This window comes from Magnolia sinica, chromosome 19 (genome assembly GCF_029962835.1).
Source record: "Magnolia sinica isolate HGM2019 chromosome 19, MsV1, whole genome shotgun sequence".
In the NCBI taxonomy this organism is placed as follows: Eukaryota; Viridiplantae; Streptophyta; class Magnoliopsida; order Magnoliales; family Magnoliaceae; genus Magnolia; species Magnolia sinica.
Window position 1 is genome coordinate 2,363,793 of NC_080591.1, and position 23,738 is coordinate 2,387,530.

Consider the following 23,738-nt stretch of genomic DNA (forward strand, 5'->3'; position numbering starts at 1 on the left):
TCATATACATACAAAATCTCAAACACGTAGATGGACATAAATATACACACACTTTTCCCTCCTGCAATGGTATTTTATTAACCTAATGAACTGTAGGAATTGTGTCTTGAGGGAGCACCAAAGCATACACACGCACACACTTATAAATGAGACTTCACATACGTATAAAATTTCAAACACTTGGACACACACAGACACACACACACACACACACACACACTCTCTCTCTCTCTCTCTCTCTCTCTCACACACACACACACACACACACACACACACACACACACACACTCTACGCTCTCCTACAGTTACATTCTAATTACTAACACAAGCTTGGCTGACTGGAACAGTTGGCAGGTTATAAGCCCGGTAGAAGCTGTTGGATATGTGGTTGTTGTAGATGAGTTGCTTGCTGTTCAGAATGAATCTTATGAAAGGCCAACAGTTTTAGTGGCAAAAAGTGTCACGGGAGAGGAGGAAATTCCAGATGGCACAGTTGCAGTGCTGACACCTGACATGCCGGATGTTCTATCTCATGTCTCTGTCCGAGCAAGAAATAGCAAGGTAATAAATAGGCTATTTGCTTCTGATAGAAAAAAGGCTATTTGCTTCAGCTGTTCAGGGACTCCTTTGCTGTTTGCACATCCATCTTGTTGGACTGCCATCATTTACGAGACTGACTATTGAGTGGTGACTTTAAGCTCCCTATTTCTCCTTGGCAGGTTTGCTTTGCAACATGCTTTGATCCCAACATTCTGGCTGACCTCCAATCAAAACAAGGGAAGTTGTTAAGCCTGAAAGCTACCTCTGCAGAAATACTTTACAGGTAAATGTATTGCTTTAATTTGTGGATGATGTGATTATGACAATACATGTCATGATTTACAAGATAAGCCTATATTTTCCGCATAAAAGGAGCTTATGGTCCAATTTGACAAATCGTCTTTTACTATTTTCTCCGTGTAGTTTTGTGTTCATGCTACTTCTATCAGCTACATGAATACAGAACTGATCCTTATGCATTTGTCTTAACAATAGTGAGATTGAGGAAAGTGAACTCTCTGATGCAAGCTCAACAAATTTGAAAGAAGATGGATCTTCACCATCCCTAACTTTGGTCAGAAAGCAGTTTGCTGGTAGATATGCTATACCAGCTCATGAATTCACCAGTGAAATGGTTAGTCTTGTAAAATATATGTAATTTTGAAGATCTGTTTTCCCTTCCACTTCTGTTTTTCTTTCATTGGTATGGCATTTTGGAGTTAATCTATGTGCATATGGAAAATCAAGGATGCTATTCAGATAAACTGTTGGTTATGTTGGTCTAACTTATAGAAGGTTCCATTTTCCATAGGTTGGAGCTAAGTCACGTAACATTTCATATCTAAAAGGAAAAGTGCCTTCCTGGGTAGGAATTCCAACATCAGTTGCCCTGCCCTTTGGAGTTTTCGAGAAGGTTTTGTCAAATGATTCAAACCAGGTTTGTCTCATCTCATCTCATGTCACTTAATGGTAATTCCCTTATAGAAGTGTATCCAACATCAACAGAATGCCAATTCTAACATATTGACCTTTGGAACCCTTCCAAAATTATCGGAAATGACATAGGGGATTATCAAGCAAATGCTAGATGTGTTTGCCTAGATGAGGGCTTCACTCAGTGAGGCATGCATTTCATGGAAAAGAGGGAGGAAACACCCTGATTTATTGGATTTTTATTGAAAAAGAAGACGATCAATTTATTCCTTGCAATGGTGAAACATACATCCTTGTTCTTCAAAAAATACAGGACCTTCCCTGTTTTGGACTTATTTTCATAATTTACAGTGCATTGTTCTCACCTTCTAAGTTCAATATGACTTTTATCAGTAGCCAATATCTCAGTGTCGTGGTGTGAGAGCTCTTATCTATATTTAACACAGTATGAGATCTCTGTCTCATGTGGGTAAAAGCCACTTGTTCAGAAGTGGTTTCAATTTACTGCACTTAACATAGAGTTGAAATTGGCTATTTCTAATAGAGATATGTTCTTCATCAGTTGATTGGAGTGGACTTGACCAGTTCTGTAATATTGGTCCAGTCACACAACTCACATTAATAGAATATATTGTTTTCCCCCCATTGTTCGCAGGAAGTAGCGGACAAGTTAGACGCCCTGAAGAAAAGGCTAGGAGAGGGAGATTTTGCTGTACTTGGTGAGATCCGTCAAACAGTTTTGCGGCTTTCAGCACCACCTCAATTGGTATGCCTTGCTGCTGTTCAAATAGAAATATCAGTTTAATTTCAAGCTTCAAAAGTTCTGGGCTACTAGGGGACCCCTCTTCTGAAGGGGAGATCCCCAGATCAAGTAATGCTGATTTACTGAGTCTAAGTTTTGCCTAAAACATTATGTAATCCACTGGAGAAAAATTGCTTGGCTGGTGAGCATATTAACCACCTTAACTTGGTAGTTAGCTGATGAATCTTCCATGGGGCAATGCCAACAGATTGCCTAAAAGATGTTTTTTTTTCTTTCAACAGTAACTAAGAATTCATCCAACCAAGCCAGAGCTAGATACAGAAAGGCGCAAAGGGGAAGAAAGATGATGGGAAATCATCCATTCTTAGGACATGGGAAATTACACGATAATGCCCCAATTACCCAATGAAATATCTCAAATCTAAGAAATTGCACCAAATTGATGATGAAAAGTCTCAATGGATGAAAAGATCATTTATTGATTCTGCATTCTTGAGGCACATGCTACATCTGTTTATGATCATTATATTCTGCCACCGAAGTTGTTCAGTGGTTAACGCTTCATCTTTGGTGGTTTGGCCAAAACCTACCCAAACACTATGGTTCTCTGAGGGCCAGGGTACCTCCACATTTCTTTCAAGAAAGATGTAGGCTCTCCTACACCATCGTTCCTCTAAAGAATATGGTAGAAAGATTTTACTAAGAAAATTGCCGACCTATCGAACTTCCATTGCCGACAATCCTCACTGAAAATATCTGGGACCGCAAGCCACTTACAGTCCTGGAGGTGGATGAACTCTTCAATTTCTTCATCAGTAATATTCCTATGAAAAGTAGGGGTGTGGACTGCTACATGCCCACAACATTGAAGCATTGAGCCACATATGCTCGTGGACAGTTTGAAATGCTATACAGAGAAGGAAAGTGAGGCGAAGAGGATGATCCCCGCACCAAGTACCTTCCCAAAATTTTACCTGCATTCCACATCCAATCTGACCCCTTCTTGAATCCATATAGCCATCCCATCATTACCCTTCCAAATCCCTGAAGCTCTGTGCAATGTTGATTGAAGAGTGAACCATCCACCTTCTTGCTTGCCATAGTGACATGCAATAGCTGATTCCAAAGGCTATTGTTTGCCGTTCCTAACTGGCAAACTTATCTTCGAAGGAAGGTATAATTAGTAGTTGTACCATCTTTTATCCTTCCAAGATGCATCTTTTACCTTTATCTTTCTTATTCTCTCTGAAAATGCATGTCATGTACTGTTGTTTTGGAAGTCAGTAGGATTATTAATGCAGGGGCATTTTCACACCGGGCTTGAGTGGGGTGGCCTGTGGGATGCAGGGGCATACTTGGGGTGGGTGGCTTGTTTGAGGAGGGCCCCATCCATGTGAGGCAGGTTGCTCGTGTGAAGCGGAACCCATGTGAAGTGGGGCCTACGAGGGGGGTTTGGCCGTGGTCCTAACCCATGGGATGTGGGGCCTTGACTATGAGATAAATGGATTGATTCGCCATGCTTTATTAGTTTGAGGTTTTAGAGCCAGTTGTTAATCGTCCTGCATCAATTATATTTATACACAGGTCAGTAGTTAAGGGACCGTAATACCCATGGACTAGGTCCAAGGTTGCCTCTGTTCTATTAATTATGGCTGACATAGGAGAAGTAAAACACCTTGGATATAGTAGAAATATTAACATTAATCGTTTACACACAGTAGTGAACTTATGCCTGGTAATATACATGTTTAAAATGAATAACACTCAGCAAACACTGAAACAGCCATGAATATGTAACAGTTTGCATCAATGTTTGGCACTAGATCTTAGTAAGTAAATGAGCAATGGCAGGTGCAATTGGATGAAGTGTCAAACCATGGGAACTCATTGTAACTGCATGGATCTTCTGATAATTATAACCGAATGTTAAGCGCCAGCCAACATTAAAGTATCAGCAATACATGGATCCTTACTCTTGCTCGGGTGGCAGACTCTCAAGAGTTTCAACACCCGGTCAAGGGTTCGAGTATCCATAGGTGGTGAAATTCCACTAGCGTGAGTGCATGGGGTGTGTGTGCGTGTGGAATTTTTTTTTTTTTTTTTTTTTTTTTAATCAGCAATACATAAGGTCTCGACGTGAATTCCACAAACTTAGTCTTTTGATGGTAATTTACTTTATTTTATTTTATTTTATCATGGATGGTGGTTTCTCGAAGTTAACATGGTACCATTAAGAAGTGTTAATGAATGAGATAGTGATATGGGCCTACATAGGGCCACTTAGATGGGTTATTTTGGTCTAGGACACAGAGGGTTTTTTTTTTCTTTTCTTTTCTTTTGTTATTAATGACATTTCTGTAATTATGAGACTTCCATAATTTTTTATTTATTTATTTTTGGGGGCGGGGGGGGGAGCTCCCCCAACTTGAGCCCTTTGTTTTCTTACCATGTGTGAAGTAGCCTCATTGTCACTTCATATGTGAGAAAGTTTCTAGTGGCAAAATCTCTACTTCGTATGTTTGATTTGAGGACCTACTTGCTGATATATTCACCAGGTCTCTTCGTTCCACTCAGGCTATGCATAATATATTCCAAGCTTGGCATGGATAATATCTGCTCCAGCATGAGGGGCAGTACTAATGAATGTGATATGGGCCTACTTAGGGCCACTTAGATTGGTTATTTTAGTCTAGAACATGGAGGGAATTTTTTGCTTTTGTTATTGATGGCATTTCTTTACGAAACTTTCATTGTGGGGTGGGGGGAACCGTAACTTGAACCCTTTCTCCTCTCTCTCCGTTCTCTTCTCTTTTCTCTTTTACTTCTTCTCCATTCCATCTCTCTTTACTCTAATTTAGAAGAAGAAACCTGCCAAATCTGTGGAAGGCTCTCCTCAAATGCTATCATTCACCATATTGATCTTTAGGGAACCACTATTTACACTCACTTAGAATGATTACGATTATAAGCTGGGCAACCTAATGTTGAAACACAAGCCTTCTACCACTGTGCTATGGGCTCGAATCTATGCTCCTATTTTATAGCCAAACGTGGGAAGAATGGCCATATTTTATCTATTTACTTTTTTGTTGATAAGGACAGTCGAAATAATAGGTTATTTACCAGTCAGGGTGGGTGCTCATAACAGTTTCCTTTGTTGCTGATTTTTTTAAATATTTTTTCTAAATACATGTAGTTATTGTAAAAGGTATGCATGCAGCAGGCCTCTCCAGTTCTATATCTCTTTTGACTGTTTAAGATGGAACAAAACACTGTTGCACGCAAGCAATTTCTTCAGAAAGGAAAACGATATTCATGTTATAGGATTTGTTCTTGGAACATGTTGATCAAAACTCAGCTTCGGAGTGTGACTCATCCAGGGAACAAATCCAGTATGATTCATTCCACATTGAAATGAAACTAATACATGTTCTGGGGGATTGACTCAAATTTTTTTGCTTTTGTTTTTTAGTTTTTTTTGGATTGATGCTTGGGAAGAAAGGTAAATTTGTTATATGATTATGTATTAACAGAAAGTGCTGTTCTCAGGTGCAAGAGCTTAAGGACACGATGAAAAGCTCAGGAATGCCTTGGCCTGGGGATGAAGGCGAGCAGCGTTGGGAGCAGGCATGGATGGCAATAAAAAAAGTGAGAGTTATCTTTATGCTTTCTGAACATCATAGGCATGGATGGGAATAAAGTACCCATGTAATCGATGCTTTGCTACATATTTCCTATGTTTCCTGTTTTGATTTAGAGAAAGAAGTTTCTAATAAATAGATGGCGCTGCTGACGAAATATTCTATATTGTTGTAAGCTTAACCTAGTGATGCAGGGACATGCGATAACTTAACCCTAGATGCATGTATAATCAGGTTAAAGAATATTCAAATAAATACACCAATTAACTAATTGTTTCCAATCAAAGGGATTAGGTAAATCTCAACACAAAGATGAGGTTATTTTGTCAGGATTATGCTCCTTAGCATAAGATCACGTAAACAGTAAAAAAGGGAGGACCTCGGGATATGAGGATATCCCAGATCTAGCATAAGTCAGTTCATGAGTAAGCTTAGATCTGATTCTACTGACAAACCATCCATTTTTTCCGTTCGAACTAGAAAGGGGTATCCAGAGAGAAACGAAATGAGTGAAGGATGAGGGGTTCGAGATGAAGAAGGTATAGGTCCTTTGTCGTCAAAAGAAAAGGAGGAGGAGGATTCTTACCTTTTCCCTGCACCTCGAAGATCTTAGAAAGAGGGAAACTTGAAATCGGGGTGGAATCCTCAACACCCAAGGGCCAATCCTGAAACCCTAATCTCTTGAATAAAGAGGAAGAAAATAGACGAATTCTTATTCATTTAATAATAACGAAAATAGGGTTCCTCACAACGTATATATAAGTTATGGAAAAAGTAAAAGTGCACTAAAGCCCCTGGAAACAAGAAAAATAACAAAAAGACGAAAAATAAAGAAAGTTGCAATAAAACCCATGAAACAAGAAAAATAACAAAAAAGTCTAAAACTAAAACACCCCTGTGGTAGGATGTGAAATCCGACCCATGAATCTATCGTCGGGGTGAACACCCGTGTGATAGGGTGTGAAATCCGACTCATGGATCTATGGTCGGGGTGTGGTCATGCTGCTCCTACACTCATAGCGTGCCAGAAAGTGGGTCCGATGGAACCGTCGTCCATCCACATTAACTCTTCCGCTCTGGTACTCTGTTGGCGACGCCTCCTCCTTTGGTACACTCTAAAGGGTGCACCACTGATGTCCGCATCACCTAGTTGGGACAAGGCTATGACGATGGTGGTGTTGTAGTGCTGTTGTATTAGATTGAATGTGAGAAATGCGCATGAGTTGCTGTTTTGGATTGGCATACAAGCAATGCATTGATGAAACATAGTTGAGATATTCAAATTAATATAATAGCAATTTACTGAAATTGAGTTAAAGATTTGGAATTGTTATGGAAACTGAGAGAACGATTTGGTTTCTGTTTGTTTTTGTATTTTTGTTAGAATTTTGCTGGCCAGGCTCACAGTGGGATTCTACCCACTACTCTCCTCCATGTCCCCATTTATATATGACAAAAATGGTCCTTAAGGGGGAGGATGGATGTATGGGGGGTGCAACCCTGTTTGCAACTGAACCTTGGCAGGAACCTCTTTCAGCCATTCATTTGTCTATGCTCTTTGTTCATTTAATTATATGTTTGGCTTGCGGCTAAATGAATGACTATGATTGTTGTGACTGCATGCATCACCTCATTTTGTTTTTTTATATGTCATGCAACTGCTTGGAGTTCAAAGTCCTATTTTACAAGGTGCTTATCAATCTGTTTCATCTAGGTCTGGGGGTCAAAGTGGAATGAGAGAGCATATTTCAGCACCCGGAAAGTGAAATTGGATCACGATTATCTCTGCATGGCTGTCCTAGTTCAAGAAATCATAAATGCTGACTATGCATTCGTCATCCATACAACTAACCCATCTTCCGGAGACTCATCAGAGATATATGCTGAGGTATTTCTCTCTAAAAACTCATGAATTCAATTGAGACTAAAGCCAAACCAACTGGGTTTGGCCGCGCTTTTGGTACCTTACGGGTAACAAGTCCAAACTTTGATTTTGAGATTTGTTGATATTAGATGGTATTTCTTATCATTGTTAAAAAACATGCTGATGGATGCAAAAGTCCCCTGATTCAACTCCAGGTTGCCCAGGCTCCAGGGTATAGATTCTTTTTGAGTCAGCAGAGTTGCACTCCAAATGGAGGACTGATTTCCATTGAACATTGTTTCTTTCATTTTGAGTTTCTAAATTTTCATGTGCATCAAGTAGATGGCCTGTCCTTGTCTGGCTCTAAATGCTTACCTATTTCAGCCTGCCTTATGTAGGTGGTGAAGGGACTGGGAGAAACTCTTGTTGGAGCTTATCCAGGCCGTGCTTTGAGCTTCGTCTCTAAGAAGGACAATCTTGATTCTCCAAAGGCAAGTATATTGCAAGTCATAGGATACGTGTATACATGGTATTAGTTGTGTGTTACAAGTGTCATGTGTTTTTTTCCTTCTTCTTTCAATTATTAATCTCTTGTGAAAGATCATGCACTGATCCCTAGCTTCAAAAACATGACACGTGCAAGTTATGTTTTGATCATGTAAATGGCAACTTTTTAAGACCATGGTTATGACTTGGCGATTCTGACCAACTCGTCTTGTCCTGAGTCAAGTTGGGACTCGGGCGAGTCGGGGGGTGACTTGTCAGAGTCAACTTTGATGAGTTGGCAATTGATGCTTAAGACACCCCGAATGCTAACATATTAGTACAAATATATTAAAATTATAACAAAAGGTTGTAAATATAGTATGGAAAATAGAAAAAGAAAACAAGAAATAGGAGAAGAATATAAACGATGATACATGACATAGGAGAAAAAGCATTAGTGTGTCTTGTCCTTTTTACTTGCTGGGGATCGTGCCTCATGTGTTTTGTTCGCTTTCAGGTGTTGGGTTACCCAAGCAAACCTATTGGTCTCTTCATAAGACGATCAATCATCTTCCGATCTGATTCCAATGGTGAAGATCTAGAAGGTTATGCAGGTGCAGGCCTCTATGACAGGTTTGTTCTGAGCAAACTCCCTGCTAAATACTGCCAACAACTAATGTAAGCTGTTTTTAAGCCAGATTGGGGCAGTGCACATGATGTACTTTGTCCATCAAATTGGCTTGAAATCTTGATGGAACTAAGTTCTTATATGACAAGAACTGAAATCAATGCAAGCAGATCCCTTTGGATGCACTATTGAATTCTCTTGCAATTATTAGTTTAATAAAAGACGAAATAACTGACACATAATTTCGTTTTTGGTATTCAAATTTGAGTGTGCACTACAGTGGTACTGAGCAGAAGTGGGGTCCATGCAATGTATGCGTGACATCCAACCCATCCATCAGATGCTTACACCCAATGCCCAAAATTAAGACCAAATGAAAACTCAGATGCCACAGAACAGGGGACAAGCTATGGGAGGGAACACCCACCCTTGATTTGCATGAGGGGCCCACCATGTTGTATGTATGGAATCCAGGTTGTCCATACCCTTAATCTTCCTTGGATAAAGGTTTAGAACAAAATATCAGGCTGTTCTACAGCTTAGGTGGGCCCCAGTCTCCCACCTTGTTCTTCTGTGGCCCACCAGAGCTGTGGGTAGCTCTGATTTTCAGGTCCTAGATTCAACCTGAGGAGACGCATTGGATGCATGGGTTAGATGTTATACATATACCACGTAGGCCCCACATCTGGCTGGGACAACTGTAAGCTTACTGCAGTACCAGTACCACTGGTGTGCACATTGAAAGAAACCTCAATTGAAATTATACCAATCCTTCCAATTTTACTGGCAATGCAATTCATTTAAGCCCCCAAAAAAGGGTCCCATGGAATGTGGGGACAGCATCTTATAGCAGAGCCGGTGAGAGCATCTCTACTCCAGTATGACTTTCAATGTGAAGAGATGTTGCACTTGCCATGTGTTTGAATTTTGATGCCCATGCATTCTCATGAATTGCAGTGTACCGATGGATGAGGAAAAAAAGGTTGTGCTTGACTACTTGTCTGACCAATTGATCATCGACGGCAACTTCCGCAAGTCAATCCTCTCGAGCATCGCGCGTGCTGGGAGCGCAATCGAGGAGCTGTATGGATCTCCACAAGACATTGAAGGTGTGGTGAAGGATGAGAAAATTTTCGTTGTCCAGACGAGACCACAGATGTGATTTTCATTCTTAGTTCTACTCTTACTACAAAAGATACATATAAATTAGAGAAGAAATAACAGATTCATGATACATGGACATGTACACGTACATCTCAGGTTGATGCAAACTACATCTCTGTGATTTTTCGAATAAATAAAATAGAAACAATTATAGCAATTATAATACATGGTGAGGAGTAGACTATATGATTTTCATTTTAAACAACTTGCATGATCATCATCAATCTAATTACTGGGATTTTGCATATGGAATGTGTCCATATGTGACCTGCTAGCCATTTTCATTTCAGCTGCCCCTTTTCATGTCTGCAGTTGGTGTAATCTTTGGATGTGGTCAGTGCTCCATTTTTTAGTAATGCCATGAAATCACAACATGGTCCTCGGTTCATTGGCTGGAATGGGCGGTTGGGTTGGGCTGGCTGGACCACGTCTGTACCCGACCCAATAGCTCAGTGAGGACTGGAATCCAAGCAAACCAGGCTCAGGCAAGGTTGTTTGTGGTCCAACCAGTCATTGGATCTCAAGCCCGGATCAAACCTGCTGGTTGAAGAATCATAGGAGTTCTGAGTTGACGTGCACTCCATCAGACCTGATCTGGTTTGACACCATGAGTCACCTAGACGATCCATCAAGTCAGGCTGATTCACCTTCGACTTCGGTTAATCCCAACTCAACTTGTGAATGAGTTTGTCTATGTTTATGAATCTTCTAACCATGCCAAGATGCAACCCAAGGTAGGCACAAGGCAACTTGCACTTAGGGCGGCCCAGCGGAACGGCAACCCTGGTTAGAAAGAGGTGCTCATTGCTCATTATTGGTAGGCCATTTGGGGGGTAATTTCTTTGGAGATTTGACCTAGATGGGGTATTTAATTATTCTGAAACGAGGAGACTTGCTAAATACTTAAATCAGTGTGATTGGCCGTGGCCATTCACAGTGGGCCGTGCATCTATACAGGCAAATGAGCTGAATTTGAACCATCCATTTGCTGAGGCTTATAGCTGGTCACAAACTGTTAAAATATTGTGCCCGAAAACCGTCTCATTGTCAGCCTTCAAATGGCTGGTAAAAACAACAAACTGCGAACATCCACAATCAATAGGAAAAAGGTGGCTAGGATTTTCCAGCCAGTATGAATTGTAGTCCCGTCGATGTTAAGTTCCACCAAGTCCACGTGTGTAGATCACCCTGACAATAGAGCCATGTGAGCCCCATCATGAAAAATGGACCCTCAAATGCATGGATGGGATGTCCTGCACACATGGTCACCTGCAGAGGAGCTTATGGGATGGGCAAAATTGTGTATTTGTGCATAAAAATATGAGTACATATGTAGGAAAAATCAATCCATTGATACCTCAATCGGAAACCAACTTCAAGAAAGATGTATCAAAGAGTTCTATCAGATGGAATTAATCAAAACCCAAGTTGAAGAACCGATTGATGAAATCCTATCGGTTCGAGTATCCATAGGTAGTGAAATTCCACTAGTGTGAGTGTGTGGGGTGTGTGCGCATGTAAAAAAAAAGAAAAAGTTTGATGAAATCCTATCGGATGTAACGATGAGATCAGGGTTGGGAACTCTGAATAGAATATCCAAGAATAGAAGAGGGCAAAATTGCATATGCTGTCACTTTCCATTATTCCCAGCTTCCTATTCTCACAGAGATGGATATCATTGGCGTCCATTTTCTTCTCCCGTGTGGCCCACTTACAAAACACCACCAAAAATCTCACTTCATTTAGTCAATGCAGGCGGCATCTACCTGTCCCGGCGCAAACAGCACATTCATCTGCATCTCCAGCTACATGGCTCAAGCAGTGCTTGATTCTACCATTCATGACATCCTGCAAAACCCAGATTTTATCTTTTACTCGAAAATGCCTACGTGCATGATTTTGTTCTTTTTGTTCCTTTTTTCCCCAACTGAAACTGAACTTGTATAGCAAACCGCCCCCATGAATGGGAAATGTGGCATTTCCAATGCCCTCACCCCATACCATCAAACAGAGGCAGTTGGATCATGTCATCCCTTTGGTTTCTGGCACCAGTGTCCCATAATCAATGGCCCAGACTGTTAACTTGGAACAACTGGAAAGTAGGAATTTTTTTATTTTTATTTTTGGTTACGTCAATCAGAGATCAGGGAATGCATGAGACCGGGGATGAATGGGTTTGGAAAAGGACAGTGGAGCAACAGCGGTTGTGCGGAGGTTGTTTGAGGAGGATGGGCGATGCACAGTTATGAGATGGACTGTGATGGGGAGAAAGGGTCTTGGTGAGAGGGGGATGGCAGAGGGTGTGTTCTGGCTAGAAAGAATGGTGGATGCTACGAAGATGATGGCAGAAGAGGGTGATGAGGACCATTGGGATGGCTGGCAAGGCGGCGATTTCGGTCGTCTATTGAAGTCAATGGCGGAAGAAGATTTGGCATTAGATGGTTACCAGAACCAATGTGTTCAATGTCAGATTGGAGTGATGAGCGAAGGGTTCAGGTAGGGGGGTTATGGGCTGTTATGGTGATGGAGCTATGATGGGAGGAAGCAGTAGTTAAAGGGGGTATGGTGACCATGGTGTCCTGTAAAGGCTGTTACATAAAGGTAATGGTGGCAACCGTTACATGTTACGGGGTCATAACGGTCGTAACAGCCGTTATGGAAAAAATGACCCGTAATTGCCGTTAACGGCACGTTATGTCCCCTATAAAGGCCATAATAGCCCCATAATGGTCTATTACTGGACATATACAAGTTTTTCATACTTTTTAATCAACATTACAGAGCATATACAGGTTTTTTGGGAGTTTTTTCGATAAATAAATAAATAAAAAGAGAGACCGTAATGGCCATTATGGGGTCGTAACAGCTGTTATGCTCCGTATCGTAAAGGTAACGGTGATGGCCATTACGGTTACCGTTACCGTTACGGAACACCTTGGTGGTGACAATTGGGAGTGATGGCGAGAGACTTTCTGGTGTGACAAGCTATGGAATGTTGGCAACAGGTGACGGTGGTGACAACCGCGCTATGGTGAACAGTGATTGAGATTGGATGGGCTGATTTCAGGTCCAACAATGGCGGACAATAAGGATAGTGATGCAATGTTGTAATGGTGGGCTATGATTGATATGGACGGTGAGGAGACAATATAGCACACTCCACCAATGGCTAAGGGGATATTGGTAGGGATGAGTGAAGACACCCAGATCCAATGCTCGGATTCATCTAAAGAGGAAGATGGACGGTCAAGCTCAGTGCCAAATGATGGCTACCATGTTAAGAATCAAAGACTACATTGTGGAAACCGTGTTATATTTATTTCATTGAGAATGATAGGAATATATAGAAGAGGTAGGCTGCCTATCCATCCATGAATCCATCCATATAGCTCTCTATACTATGTACAACTATACAAATGTATCCTGTATTCTAACAATGAGAAAAATATCACAGCTTCCCTTCGGAGAGAAGTATACATAGATACATCTAGCCTAGGCTGCCTATCTCAGTCCCCAAAGGTTATAAGGAAAGAGTTAGTACAACCAAAACACATTTCAGGAGTGGTTGGGGGTACTTTCCAGCCTAGAAAGTAAAATAGGAAACTAAATAAGCATTGGATATATAGTGGTTGGTAGAGCTTTAGAGAAACAAGGTGTGATGTGCATTTGGGGTGGTACAGAACTTGCATCAAATGGGGTGAATAAAAAATGAGACATGCATGGGAAAGACCGACTTTCAATTTTGGTGCAAGTTACAAATCCTAGGAATAGTGAATTCTGGTTTGTAAGTATTGGAACTGATGGATTTGTTGTTTTGGTCGGCATCCTAGACTGGGAGACATGAATCATGGTATTTGCAAATCTATAGTTTGGTTTACAAATGAGAAGTCGGACATGGAATAAATCCCTTCTTTCAGGAATGTGAGGACTTGCCAATCCTTCTTTTTGAGGATTTGGTGGGGGTACGTGGACTCCTCAATTATGGGATTTGCAAATTGTGGTCTTGGACAAAAGATTTAATGCAAAAATCCATGAATGAAGAATCCATGGATCCGAACATGTTTAGAGAAGAAAGATCAAACCGAAAATGGCTTGAAGAGAGATTTAGAAAAGAAAAGTGGAAAACAAAGGAGAGAGGTAGAACAACAAGCTATGATATCATAACCACATGGATACACCGCAGGTAATGCATGGCATATCTCTTAATCCTAACATTCCAGTATTTGGCATGCCTATGGAGGATAGTTTAAAGTAAAAAGAAAAAAAGAAAAAGAACTATATAGTGTGTGTGGACCATAGTAAAACGCCATTTTACACTCCAAATTATTGAAAAAAAAATCATATGATTGATTAAACATTTAAACTCTGTATATTTCAGAAGATAGGCAAAAAGATTTGGGCAAACCAAATTAAAGATGTCCTTGCAATAAAACACGTTTTATTCAAAAAAAAAAAAAAAACAAAAAAACTTTCAGGGTAATTTGAAAAACAAAGATTGGTGGTTGCCACCCATTAATAAAATTGAGTAGAAAACGAAATTTTTTAATAGAGACGGACTCATTTATATGCAGATTACTTGAAAAGGAAGGATTTGAGAGAGGCAAAGAACACCATTTGACTATCTATATTCATTATTATTCATACATGCAGAAATTATAATAATAATTTTTTTTTTTTCTATTTTAACCTTGCATATAGTATATACACACATATATGCACAAATATATACTTTTTTCACTCCGTTTTTCTGAGTCCAAACCGTATTATACATGAACTTCTCATTCTCCAAGTATTTGGTGTTTCCCTTTTCTTACTGAACTTTTTTTTTTTTTTTGATCAAAGACCAAATTAACCACAAACATTTCCCATACCTTTTTTTTTTTTCCTTTCCGTTTGCTGTTTTGCTAACTATGGCATGGACAAAAACAAGCCTGCAGGCCTAGATGTAATAAAGTGTATGTATACATGTATATAGGTTTACTCTTGGGTCCTATATTTTTTTTTGGGTCCTTACTCTTGCTAGGGTGGTAGACTCTCAGGAGTTTCAACTCCCGGTCAAGGGTTCGAGTACCCATAGGCGGTGAAATTCCCCTAGCATGAGTCTGTGGGGTGTGTGTGTGTGTGTAAAAAAAAAAAAAAAAAAGGTTTATATATACAGTTAGTGGTTGATATCATGCATATGCATGAGTAGAAATCTCATACCACCATCAACTCATGCAGGCCAAGAGGTGCCGTTATCATGTACGAGACACCCGGATGCTCCTTTGCAGCTTCAGCTGCTAAAGATGGAATATCCTAGAATGCAAGAAAATAATGTCAGATAGTAGCAAATTTCCCTTTTCTTTTAGAGACCATTTGGGTAGGGGATCCTGCATTATCGGGATTAAGTCTGACCCTGATTTTGGTGGGCCCCATGCCCTCCATGTAGGATTGGGCACACTAAACCAGCGCCTTCCTCTGCATAGATGCAATTACAGGCATTTTTGGTTTTTCCTAAAACTTCCTTTGTTGTGTTTTTGCAGAAGAAAACACTGCTTTATTGTGACGAACCCTATGTGGAGGGCATCGGGCTTGCCAAAATCAGGATTAGACTTAATCCCGATGACGTGGGATCCCCTAACCAAACAGACCCTTAATATACCATAGTTGTCGATAAAGAAAAATGGAAAGTATTAATTTCATTGTCATTTGTTTTCTTGGGTCCCCTCATGCACACCTGGTGCCAATGCCTACCGGGGAAGAGAAAGAATGGACTGATGATAACCCGATTTGCCCCTTGTCGCACACATGAATCGAATGCGCCTTTGATTGATGGTTCCGCCAACTCCTGCTTACATTGAAGGAAACAAAATTAATGTTACAAAAATGTCCAAGCATATTTAAATTGCAAAAGCCAACATCCAGGATCTAAGTTGACATAATGCCAATATTCCCACGTCTGCAAATGATGCATGAAGCATAAATATTGAATCAAACAGTAAAGAAAATAAGTAAATTTGAGTATACCTCTATACTCTCATAAATTTAAAAAGATTAATAAGAAAAAGCACATACATGAACATAGACGTGGGGGAAATTTTCGATAGGATCTATTGGAGATTTTGATTTTTCAAAATTTCAAATTTGAGTTTCTTACTCATTTAGGCAAAAGACATGCAGCAACTCATCATTGAAGTTCCGTCGAAGTCGTCAACCAAAATGCATAACAAGAAATGGAGCCTTAAAAAGCCTATAACTGAAAAGGAATGCTTAAACTTCGGAATAACCAATTATCTGACAACAAGATTCATAGCAGCCTTTTGAACTTGTATTTAAAAAAGAAAAAAGAAAAAAAAAAGTTAGGGAATGCTTAAACTTTGGAATACAATTATCTGACAACAAGATTCATAGCAGCCTTTTGAACTTGTATTCAAATAAATAAATAAAAAGTCTGTTCGAAGAAATCAATACATAACAATTTACGTGCTTTGTTGGTAGTGTAACCATTGACCATGTAGACTACATTCAAATTGATCAACTTCCCTACTATTGGGAAACATCTTGGTAGATGAATCACTTTCATGTGAACATCCTACTTTCTAAAACCCTGCCACCGAAACTTGGCAATCTAGTGACCTATGAGGCTTTGCTTAACATGGCTGTCAAATTGAACTTGATCAAGCTAAAGCTAGTCTGCACGATTTTATTTTTTTAAAGCCAAACACGTGTAGCTCTGCCTCCCATAGAGATCATTAATTGATTTACTATAAATGAAAATTTCACTATAGTTGTTTAGATTGGTGAAATTATCTTTTCTACTGTGGAAATGAAATTGTTTTCCTCAAATGTGATGTTTTCCACCATTTGCAAATTCAAAGTCAATTGTGGGAACCGATTTCCACTTCCATGGTTTTCCTCAAAAAAGGGCGATTTCCATTGCCATAGAAAAATGAAACAGAGATCTCCAAGATTTTTTAGAGATAGGTCTCAATTTTTTACAGTTGACTTTTCCACATTTCCATGGAAATTAAGTGTGCTAAAACAAAAAGGTTTTGTTGGATTGGATTCTTTTTCACAGATGTTTGTTTCCACAAATTTCCTCAGTGTGACGTTTTCAGTCCAAATCTACTTTTTGAAATCCACCAATCCAAACAGGAAAGAAAAAGATGAAAGAAAAGGTATCTTGCAACAATGGGAGGCATCCTTAGAATGCAGGGTAAGTAGATGACCCCCTTCCTAGCAAGAGAACATGCACAAAAAAGCTAACCATCAAATACAACCGAGGGCTCCCTCCCACCATAGAATTAGATTTCCTAAAGAAAATTGAAAAACCAATAGGAATCTCATACCACTCTTGGATCCATCATGAAATCTGCCAATCCCAAGGATAAGCAAAAAATGGAAGTCACCCGTCTTAATCTATTGGAAGAGTGACGTTTAATCACGATCAACACTTAAAAATTGTGATGACCCCAGTCCAAATAGATCCCATCTCAGCTTCATTAGATTTGCAAATAGCCACCCTGAGAACAGTCCTCATACTCCAAACAATCCCTCTATGATTTATACAGAAAAGCACAGCGGTTAACAAAATAAAACCTTATTGGGTATTTCGATACTTCAAGCAAATCAGGCAATGATGTCTCATTTGCAGCAACAAGGACTATCTTTTTACTTATTAAATCCAATACCTCGCTACCATAATTTTCCTAAAGAGTTAAAAAGAGATGATATGAAGGAAAGAACCTCACCATGTGAGCAGGTTCCACAATCGGGTACCCAGTTTTATCTCTAAACATCTCTACGAACACATCTGCAATTCTTGAAAACTATAATTTTCAGCTCGATACTCAATGAAGTATTATAGAATACTCAGCAAAAATTAATGGCATTTTCTATTGGGTCAGCATTCCATACAGTGGGCCCACCCTCCAGGTGCCCCAGACTGTGCATACAGTAGACCTTACCATGAATGCAGACGATTCCAGCCATCCAATTCATCCAATTTGATGACCTTTTCCGGTTGCATATGGACCATCTACTCTATTTTATTTCTAACCATCCATTTACAGATGACCATTAGATGGCCAAGATTGTCCAACATGGTAATTTTTGAAACATCACGGTGGAGCCAACCGGATGAATGGTCTGGATCACAGAAAGGTGGGCTGGACATTCGCATTATGCTGGAACTAAACCACCACAATTCCAGCAGGCAATTGAATCTCTCCTCATATTCATAATAAGTACCCGAGACCAAGTACTTTAAAAATCATTAAAATTATAAAAAGAAAGATTAATGTTATTTCCACCCCTAAAATTGACATTTCCACCCCCACATGGATAATTTGGTCATATCAGTATATCTATGAGTACTTAGAAGTCCTAACAAGCCAACCCTTCCAGGGTCGAAATGTCAATTCCTCTGCAGAAAAGTAACACTATGAATATCTAAAATCACACTTACTGAGCATGAGATTGGATTCAGTGCGCCGGGATCCGTGATCGACGATAATCACACCGTCCCTATCGCTCACACCACTTCTCTCTCCTTCAACAAACCCTTCATTTCTGACATTTAAACCCCATTTCGTACAAAAAGGTCCAATCTTTTTATAATTTCTCTGGAAATAAACGGATTTGGGAGAAACCCAACTTGGGTTTTTGATATTTGATGCAATTGAAGTTCTTGAAATTGGAATAAAAAAAAAACACATATATTAAAATCAAAACTCCAGAATGAAAATAATAATAATAATAATAATAAAAGAAGACGAAGAAGAAGAAGAAAAGAAAAGAAAACATTTGGGTATTGTCTGTTTTCACTAATTACAGTGTTTTTGTTAGTCAGAAATCAACAGCAATCGAAAATTGACGACAAGAACAAGAAATCAAAGGAGAGAAATTTAAAAAAGAAAAATGTCCTTTTTTTTTTTTTTTTGTAATACCTGTTAACGTTAACTTGAGGAGGGAAGGATGGAGAATACATCAGTCGCGTCGGAGCAGAGATGACCTCCATGGCGCACGTTAGACGTTGAGGTTAGCACAGGATGCTGAGTCAATAGTGCACCCGTTGCGCTGATCGTTTGCAGGATTCAGTCGCTTCACTGAAGGTTGGGGTTTTTTCAATGCCAGCCGAGTGAGCTGCGGCTAGAATACAGATGAACTGTCCAGCCGTACACGTGGCATCTTCCTCGTATCCAAACCGCCGAAATAGTGGACCCATAAGAGATGGATGATAACCCAAAAGTTACATTCTAATATACTGTTACATCAAAGGTATGCAATTTCTAAGTGCCCTGCGTATCATCCATCACAGAACCAGAGTATAAAAGTTTTTCTCAAGAGAAAAAACTAATACTCTGCGGGAGTATGTTGGTATAAGTAACACAAACTCAAGTAGACCATCCAGATCGTGGGCCCCACTTTGGATGCGTCATAACCTAAAAACCACACTTTGGGTGGGTCCCACTTGGATACTCCCGCCAATTTCTCCTCCACGGCCTCCTCAAGATCCATTCAAATGAAACTAGCCATTGGGAGCATTTCTTCCGTAAACCCCACAAAATCTTTCAAATCCTATGTTGAAGCATGTGGTTCCCTTCTCAAGGCATGTTCCAATCCCAACTCAGTTAAGCAAGGCAAATCCCTTCATGGGCATGCCATTAAAATGGGCATTTCATCCCACAGATTCATAGAAATCAAGCTCCTGATCATGTACTTGAATTTCAAGAGGTCTGCTGACGTTGATAAGATCTTCAAGCAGATTGATGGGTTTGATCTCGTTGCATGGAATTGCATGATCTCCAGCTATGTCCAAATGGGCCGCCTCGATGATGCCCGTCGCCTGTTTGACGAAATGCCTCACAGAAACACTGTCTCTTGGACCACGTTGATTGCAGGTTTCATGAAATTTGGGCGCGTGGACGACGCAGTCCGTTGTTTTGACACGAACCTGTTTCAGAACGTCGTGTCTTGGACTGCTATGATAAGTGGGTTTGTTCAGAATGGTTTGAATATCAATGCACTGGAACTTTTCCACCGAATGCGGGAGCTTGGGGTGGCGCCGAATGAGATTACATTTACTTGTGTTGTTAGAGCTTGTGTTAATGTGGGTGATTTTGGATTAGGGAAGAGCATTTTGGGATTGATTGTTAAGACAGGGTTTGATTGCAATTTGTCGGTTTGCAATTCTTTGATTACATTGCATCTTCGGATGGGTGAGGTTGATTTGGCGAGGAGAGTTTTCAACGGAATGGAAGAGAGGGACGTTGTTTCTTGGACTGCAATTCTTGATGTGTATGTTGAGATGGGGGAATTGATAGAAGCTCGCCGTATCTTCAATGAGATGCCAGAGAGAAACGATGTTTCTTGGAGTACGATGATCGCAAGGTATAGTCAGAGTGGCGATGCTGAAGAATCGTTGAAATTGTTTGATATGATGCTTCGTCATGGTTTTAAGCCAAATGTTTCATGTTTCTCTAGTGTCCTTAGTGCCTCGGCCAGCCTGGAAGATTTGAAACTTGGGATGAATGTCCATGCCCATGTCATCAAGGTTGGGATTGAAGACAATGTTTTCATTGGTAGCCCGCTGATTGACATGTATGGTAAGTGTGGAAAGACCGATGATGGGTGTCGGATTTTCAACTTAATTCCAGAGAAGAATGTGGTTTGCTGGAATTCTATGGTCGCGGGGTATTGTTACAATGCGCAATTTGAGGAAGCTAAGGAATTGTTTGAGCGAATACCAACAAGAAATACCATCTCTTGGAATGCCCTAATCACGGGTTACGTACAAAACGAACTATGTGAGGAGGTGTTCGAGGTCTTTGACAATATGCTAGCATCAGGGGCAATGCCAAATGGTTCAACCTTTTCTAGCGTTCTACGTGCTTGTGCAAGTTTGGCATCACTTGAGAAAGGTAAGAATCTTCACGGGAAGATCGTTAAACTGGGAATTCAATTTGAGGTCTTCATGGGAACTGCGCTTACCGACATGTACGCCAAAGCTGGAGACGTCGAGAGCTCCAAGAGAGTTTTTGATCAAATGCCCGAAAAGAATGAAATCTCTTGGACTGCAATGATCCAAGGGCTTGCAGATAATGGGCTCGCAGAGGATTCTCTTGTTCGGTTTGAAGAAATGCTAGAAACGGGGGTGAATCCTTCCGAACTTATGTTTTTGGCTGTTCTTTTTGCTTGTTCTCATTGCGGTTTTGTCAATAAAGGACTACAATACTTCGAATCGATGGAAACAATTTATGGTATAAAGCCAAGAGGGAGGCATTATACTTGTGTAGTCGATTTGCTGGCTCGAGCAGGCCATTTGAGTGAGGCTGAAGAGTTCATTAGAGCGATGCCTTTTCAGTCGGAAGCTAACGCATGGGCAGCTCTACTGAGTGCTTGTAGTATTTATGGAAATGATGTGATAGGTGAAAGAACTGCAGGCAAGCTCTGGGAAATGGAGAAGGATAATTCGGCCATTTATATCCTGCTGTCGAATATATATGCTTCGGCGGGACGGTGGAGTGATGTTTCAAGGGTGAGGAGGTTAATGAGGGATAAAGGATTGAAGAAATGTGGAGGATGTAGTTGGGTTGAAGTAAGAAACCAAGTTCATACTTTCTATGCTGGGGAGGAATCCCATCCAGAGTCTGCTGAAATTTATTGGATTTTGGATCTGTTGATGTCTGAGATGATTATTTCCAAGTAGTTTCACAGGCCAAGTGTTTTTATTGAATTTACATCTTTTCGTGCAAAACCCAAAAGAACCAAGGATTGTAATTTCATGGAAATCAGACATTCAAGCTATCAGAGGCACTAGAATTTTTTGTCTGGTTACATGAGGAGAATTTGGCTGATGCAGTTGAAAATTTCAGGCATGATTGTACTGGAATCCTGCTTTGATGGGCTCATCTTCGAACTTCATGATGCTCATTTTCAATGTTGGCCTCTACAAGAATCTTGTTTCTGTTTTCATATTCTTGTTTCTTGTTGTTATGCATGTGTACCGGAGTATGAAGCAGCTCATGCTGAGTTGTTGCAGGAAGTAGCAAGGGGAACTTCCATAGAGCAACCTTGAGCAAAACTGACAAGAAAAGATAATGATCCTAAGACGCTTGTTGTTCCTGAAAGCAAGATACCTGATGACCTTGTACAAATACAAGCATATATACGATGGTAGAAAGCTGGAAAACCCAACTATTCCCCAGATAAACAACTTGTGGCAATCGATCCTCTCTAGCTTTCCATTTATCACTAATGTAAGACCAAGTATGTGAATGAATCATTGATTCTTGTACAATTTGTAAAATGGGTAATGGGTTTTCTATTTTGTTTATTCTAAATCCTGGTTTCGGTCACATTCTTTGAACAGATGGGAGCTCGAAGAATGTAGGAAAGAGCTGCAACTATAATTAGAGAAAAGAGCTGCAACTATAACTAGAGAAAATATATTTTACAGTGGAAAGAATTCTGCGCAAGAAAAAGGGAAATCATGCAGTTTCTTATTAAATATGCCACTGAAGCATAGTGAAAGACTCCTCCCACACCAATAGTGCCAACAACATTAGGCTATGTGAAGCTTGATCAGCTAGAACTTTCGTGTTTTATGTAAAGTGAGAGAGATGTTATTGTATTGAGAGCTGCTTCTTCATTTGTTGCCTTTGAGTATAGTGGATCAGTGTGAATCCATGGATGTACCGAAAGGGAACCACATAAATCTTTATGTTGTGGTTTGCATCTTTTCTCTATTTTCTTTTTATTTTGATATTGTTGAGTATGGTCGAGAAGGGATCTCTTCTCCCAACAAACAATGCTACAACTTCGGTCACACGCTAAATAGGAGCCGGATGGTGGTCGCATTATCAGCTTGAAAATCTTTAAGCTTCGTGATAAAGAACTTCTGGTTGGATAATTATGTGATTGTGATGCCTTTTTCTTTCAAAAACTATTGCATGCTTACATCCCTTTGGGTCTTAGCCTGCCCTCTTCTATTTTGAAGGCGATGATTGTAACAAATAATTTCGGCAAGACAAAAAGTTCATTTCACTATATATTTGCAAGAACTACTTTTCCTTTGTTGCACATATGTTTGAAGTAAGACTCTCCAACACTTTTTTCTATAAATACATGTCTTGGTCCATTTATTAATATAAATTGGCTGAATTAAAGGTTCATCTTGGAAGACGAAAATCTTCACATCTTTGATGCAAAAAGTTTACGTTGGTGATGGTGTGATCCATGGGCCAAGCTTGGATGGTTTAATTGATTTTTGGGCTGGGCTTGGGCTAAAGTTATTTTAGCTGAACTTCATTTTTTGTAAATAGTCATGCAATACAAATACATGTATCATGTTGTGTAGCTTACCATTTCATTATCCTACATGTCAATTTCTTTGTGTGCGTGCGGCCCAATTGATCAATGGATGGATTTGGAGCATTCACGTGGGAAATAGAGATTTGATCAATTTTCAAACCAGGTTGGGCCCAACCATTTTTGGGCTCAGGATTGGGCCTTGGTGTGCCAATGTCGGCCTAAGTCTTGGGTCTTTTAGTGTTGGGCCAGACCAGGTCGATCCGAACCTGGTCCAAACGCAGCTCATTGCCACACCTAGGCCTGACAAGTAGGCCCATCAAGGAGCAGACCAAGGTCTAAAGATATTTTGTTTTGACGCCCAGTTCCAACATTGCTTCTGGCTGTCATGATTTGGGCCTGTCCTGTTTCTCAAGTCCGTGGTCTGTG

The 23,738-nt window shown here is 40.1% G+C and overlaps 3 protein-coding genes across 6 annotated transcripts in view; 2 read left to right on the plus strand and 1 right to left on the minus strand.

Annotated features, from left to right (window-relative positions):
• The window catches only part of LOC131235505 (alpha-glucan water dikinase, chloroplastic), a 36,520-nt gene extending 26,336 nt beyond the window's left edge, over nt 1-10,184 (plus strand). For both annotated transcript variants that reach the window (XM_058232691.1, XM_058232692.1), the window contains exons 25-34: nt 348-561; nt 720-823; nt 1,036-1,174; nt 1,352-1,477; nt 2,129-2,239; nt 5,786-5,884; nt 7,592-7,765; nt 8,140-8,232; nt 8,745-8,860; nt 9,813-10,184. In XM_058232691.1, the coding sequence (XP_058088674.1) occupies nt 348-561; nt 720-823; nt 1,036-1,174; nt 1,352-1,477; nt 2,129-2,239; nt 5,786-5,884; nt 7,592-7,765; nt 8,140-8,232; nt 8,745-8,860; nt 9,813-10,017 (1,381 nt within the window). In that variant the 3' untranslated portion in view covers nt 10,018-10,184. The remainder of the gene's footprint in view (nt 1-347; nt 562-719; nt 824-1,035; nt 1,175-1,351; nt 1,478-2,128; nt 2,240-5,785; nt 5,885-7,591; nt 7,766-8,139; nt 8,233-8,744; nt 8,861-9,812) is intronic.
• Nucleotides 10,185-11,603: 1,419 nt separating this feature from the next.
• LOC131235507 (sirohydrochlorin ferrochelatase, chloroplastic) lies at nt 11,604-19,086 on the minus strand. Of its 2 annotated transcripts, XM_058232695.1 has the most exons (6): nt 18,947-19,086; nt 18,466-18,686; nt 17,750-17,811; nt 15,736-15,846; nt 15,222-15,314; nt 11,604-11,867 (listed from the first exon to the last, which is right to left on the minus strand). In XM_058232695.1, the coding sequence occupies exons 1-6, from the start codon at nt 19,015-19,017 to the stop codon at nt 11,766-11,768; spliced, it is 660 nt and encodes a 219-aa protein (XP_058088678.1). In that variant the 5' UTR covers nt 19,018-19,086; the 3' UTR covers nt 11,604-11,765. The 2 variants fall into 2 exon arrangements, with proteins under 2 accessions (XP_058088678.1, XP_058088679.1); XM_058232696.1 differs by lacking the exon at nt 18,466-18,686 and having other exon boundaries at nt 17,750-17,819; nt 18,947-19,074.
• A 230-nt stretch (nt 19,087-19,316) lies between these two features.
• Nucleotides 19,317-22,669, plus strand: LOC131235506 (pentatricopeptide repeat-containing protein At2g13600-like). Of its 2 annotated transcripts, none has more exons than XM_058232694.1 (2): nt 19,317-22,268; nt 22,372-22,669. In XM_058232694.1, exon 1 carries the CDS (start codon nt 19,522-19,524, stop codon nt 21,706-21,708), a length of 2,187 nt encoding a protein of 728 aa, XP_058088677.1. In that variant the 5' UTR covers nt 19,317-19,521; the 3' UTR covers nt 21,709-22,268; nt 22,372-22,669. The 2 variants fall into 2 exon arrangements, with proteins under 2 accessions (XP_058088677.1, XP_058088676.1); XM_058232693.1 differs by having other exon boundaries at nt 19,317-22,258.
• The last annotated feature ends 1,069 nt before the right edge of the window (nt 22,670-23,738 follow it).

Excerpts from the sequence above, each read along its gene's own strand:
- LOC131235507 (XM_058232695.1), bottom strand. The coding sequence starts at position 19,017 with ATGGAGGTCATCTCTGCTCCGACGCGACTGATGTATTCTCCATCCTTC. Across the intron at positions 17,812-18,465 it reads TGAATCCAATCTCATGCTCA|ATGTGTTCGTAGAGATGTTT; the intron begins GTAAGTGTGATT and ends CAAGAATTGCAG. Across the intron at positions 15,847-17,749 it reads TTGTGGAACCTGCTCACATG|GAGTTGGCGGAACCATCAAT; the intron begins GTGAGGTTCTTT and ends CAATGTAAGCAG.
- LOC131235506 (XM_058232694.1), top strand. The coding sequence starts at position 19,522 with ATGAAACTAGCCATTGGGAGCATTTCTTCCGTAAACCCCACAAAATCT.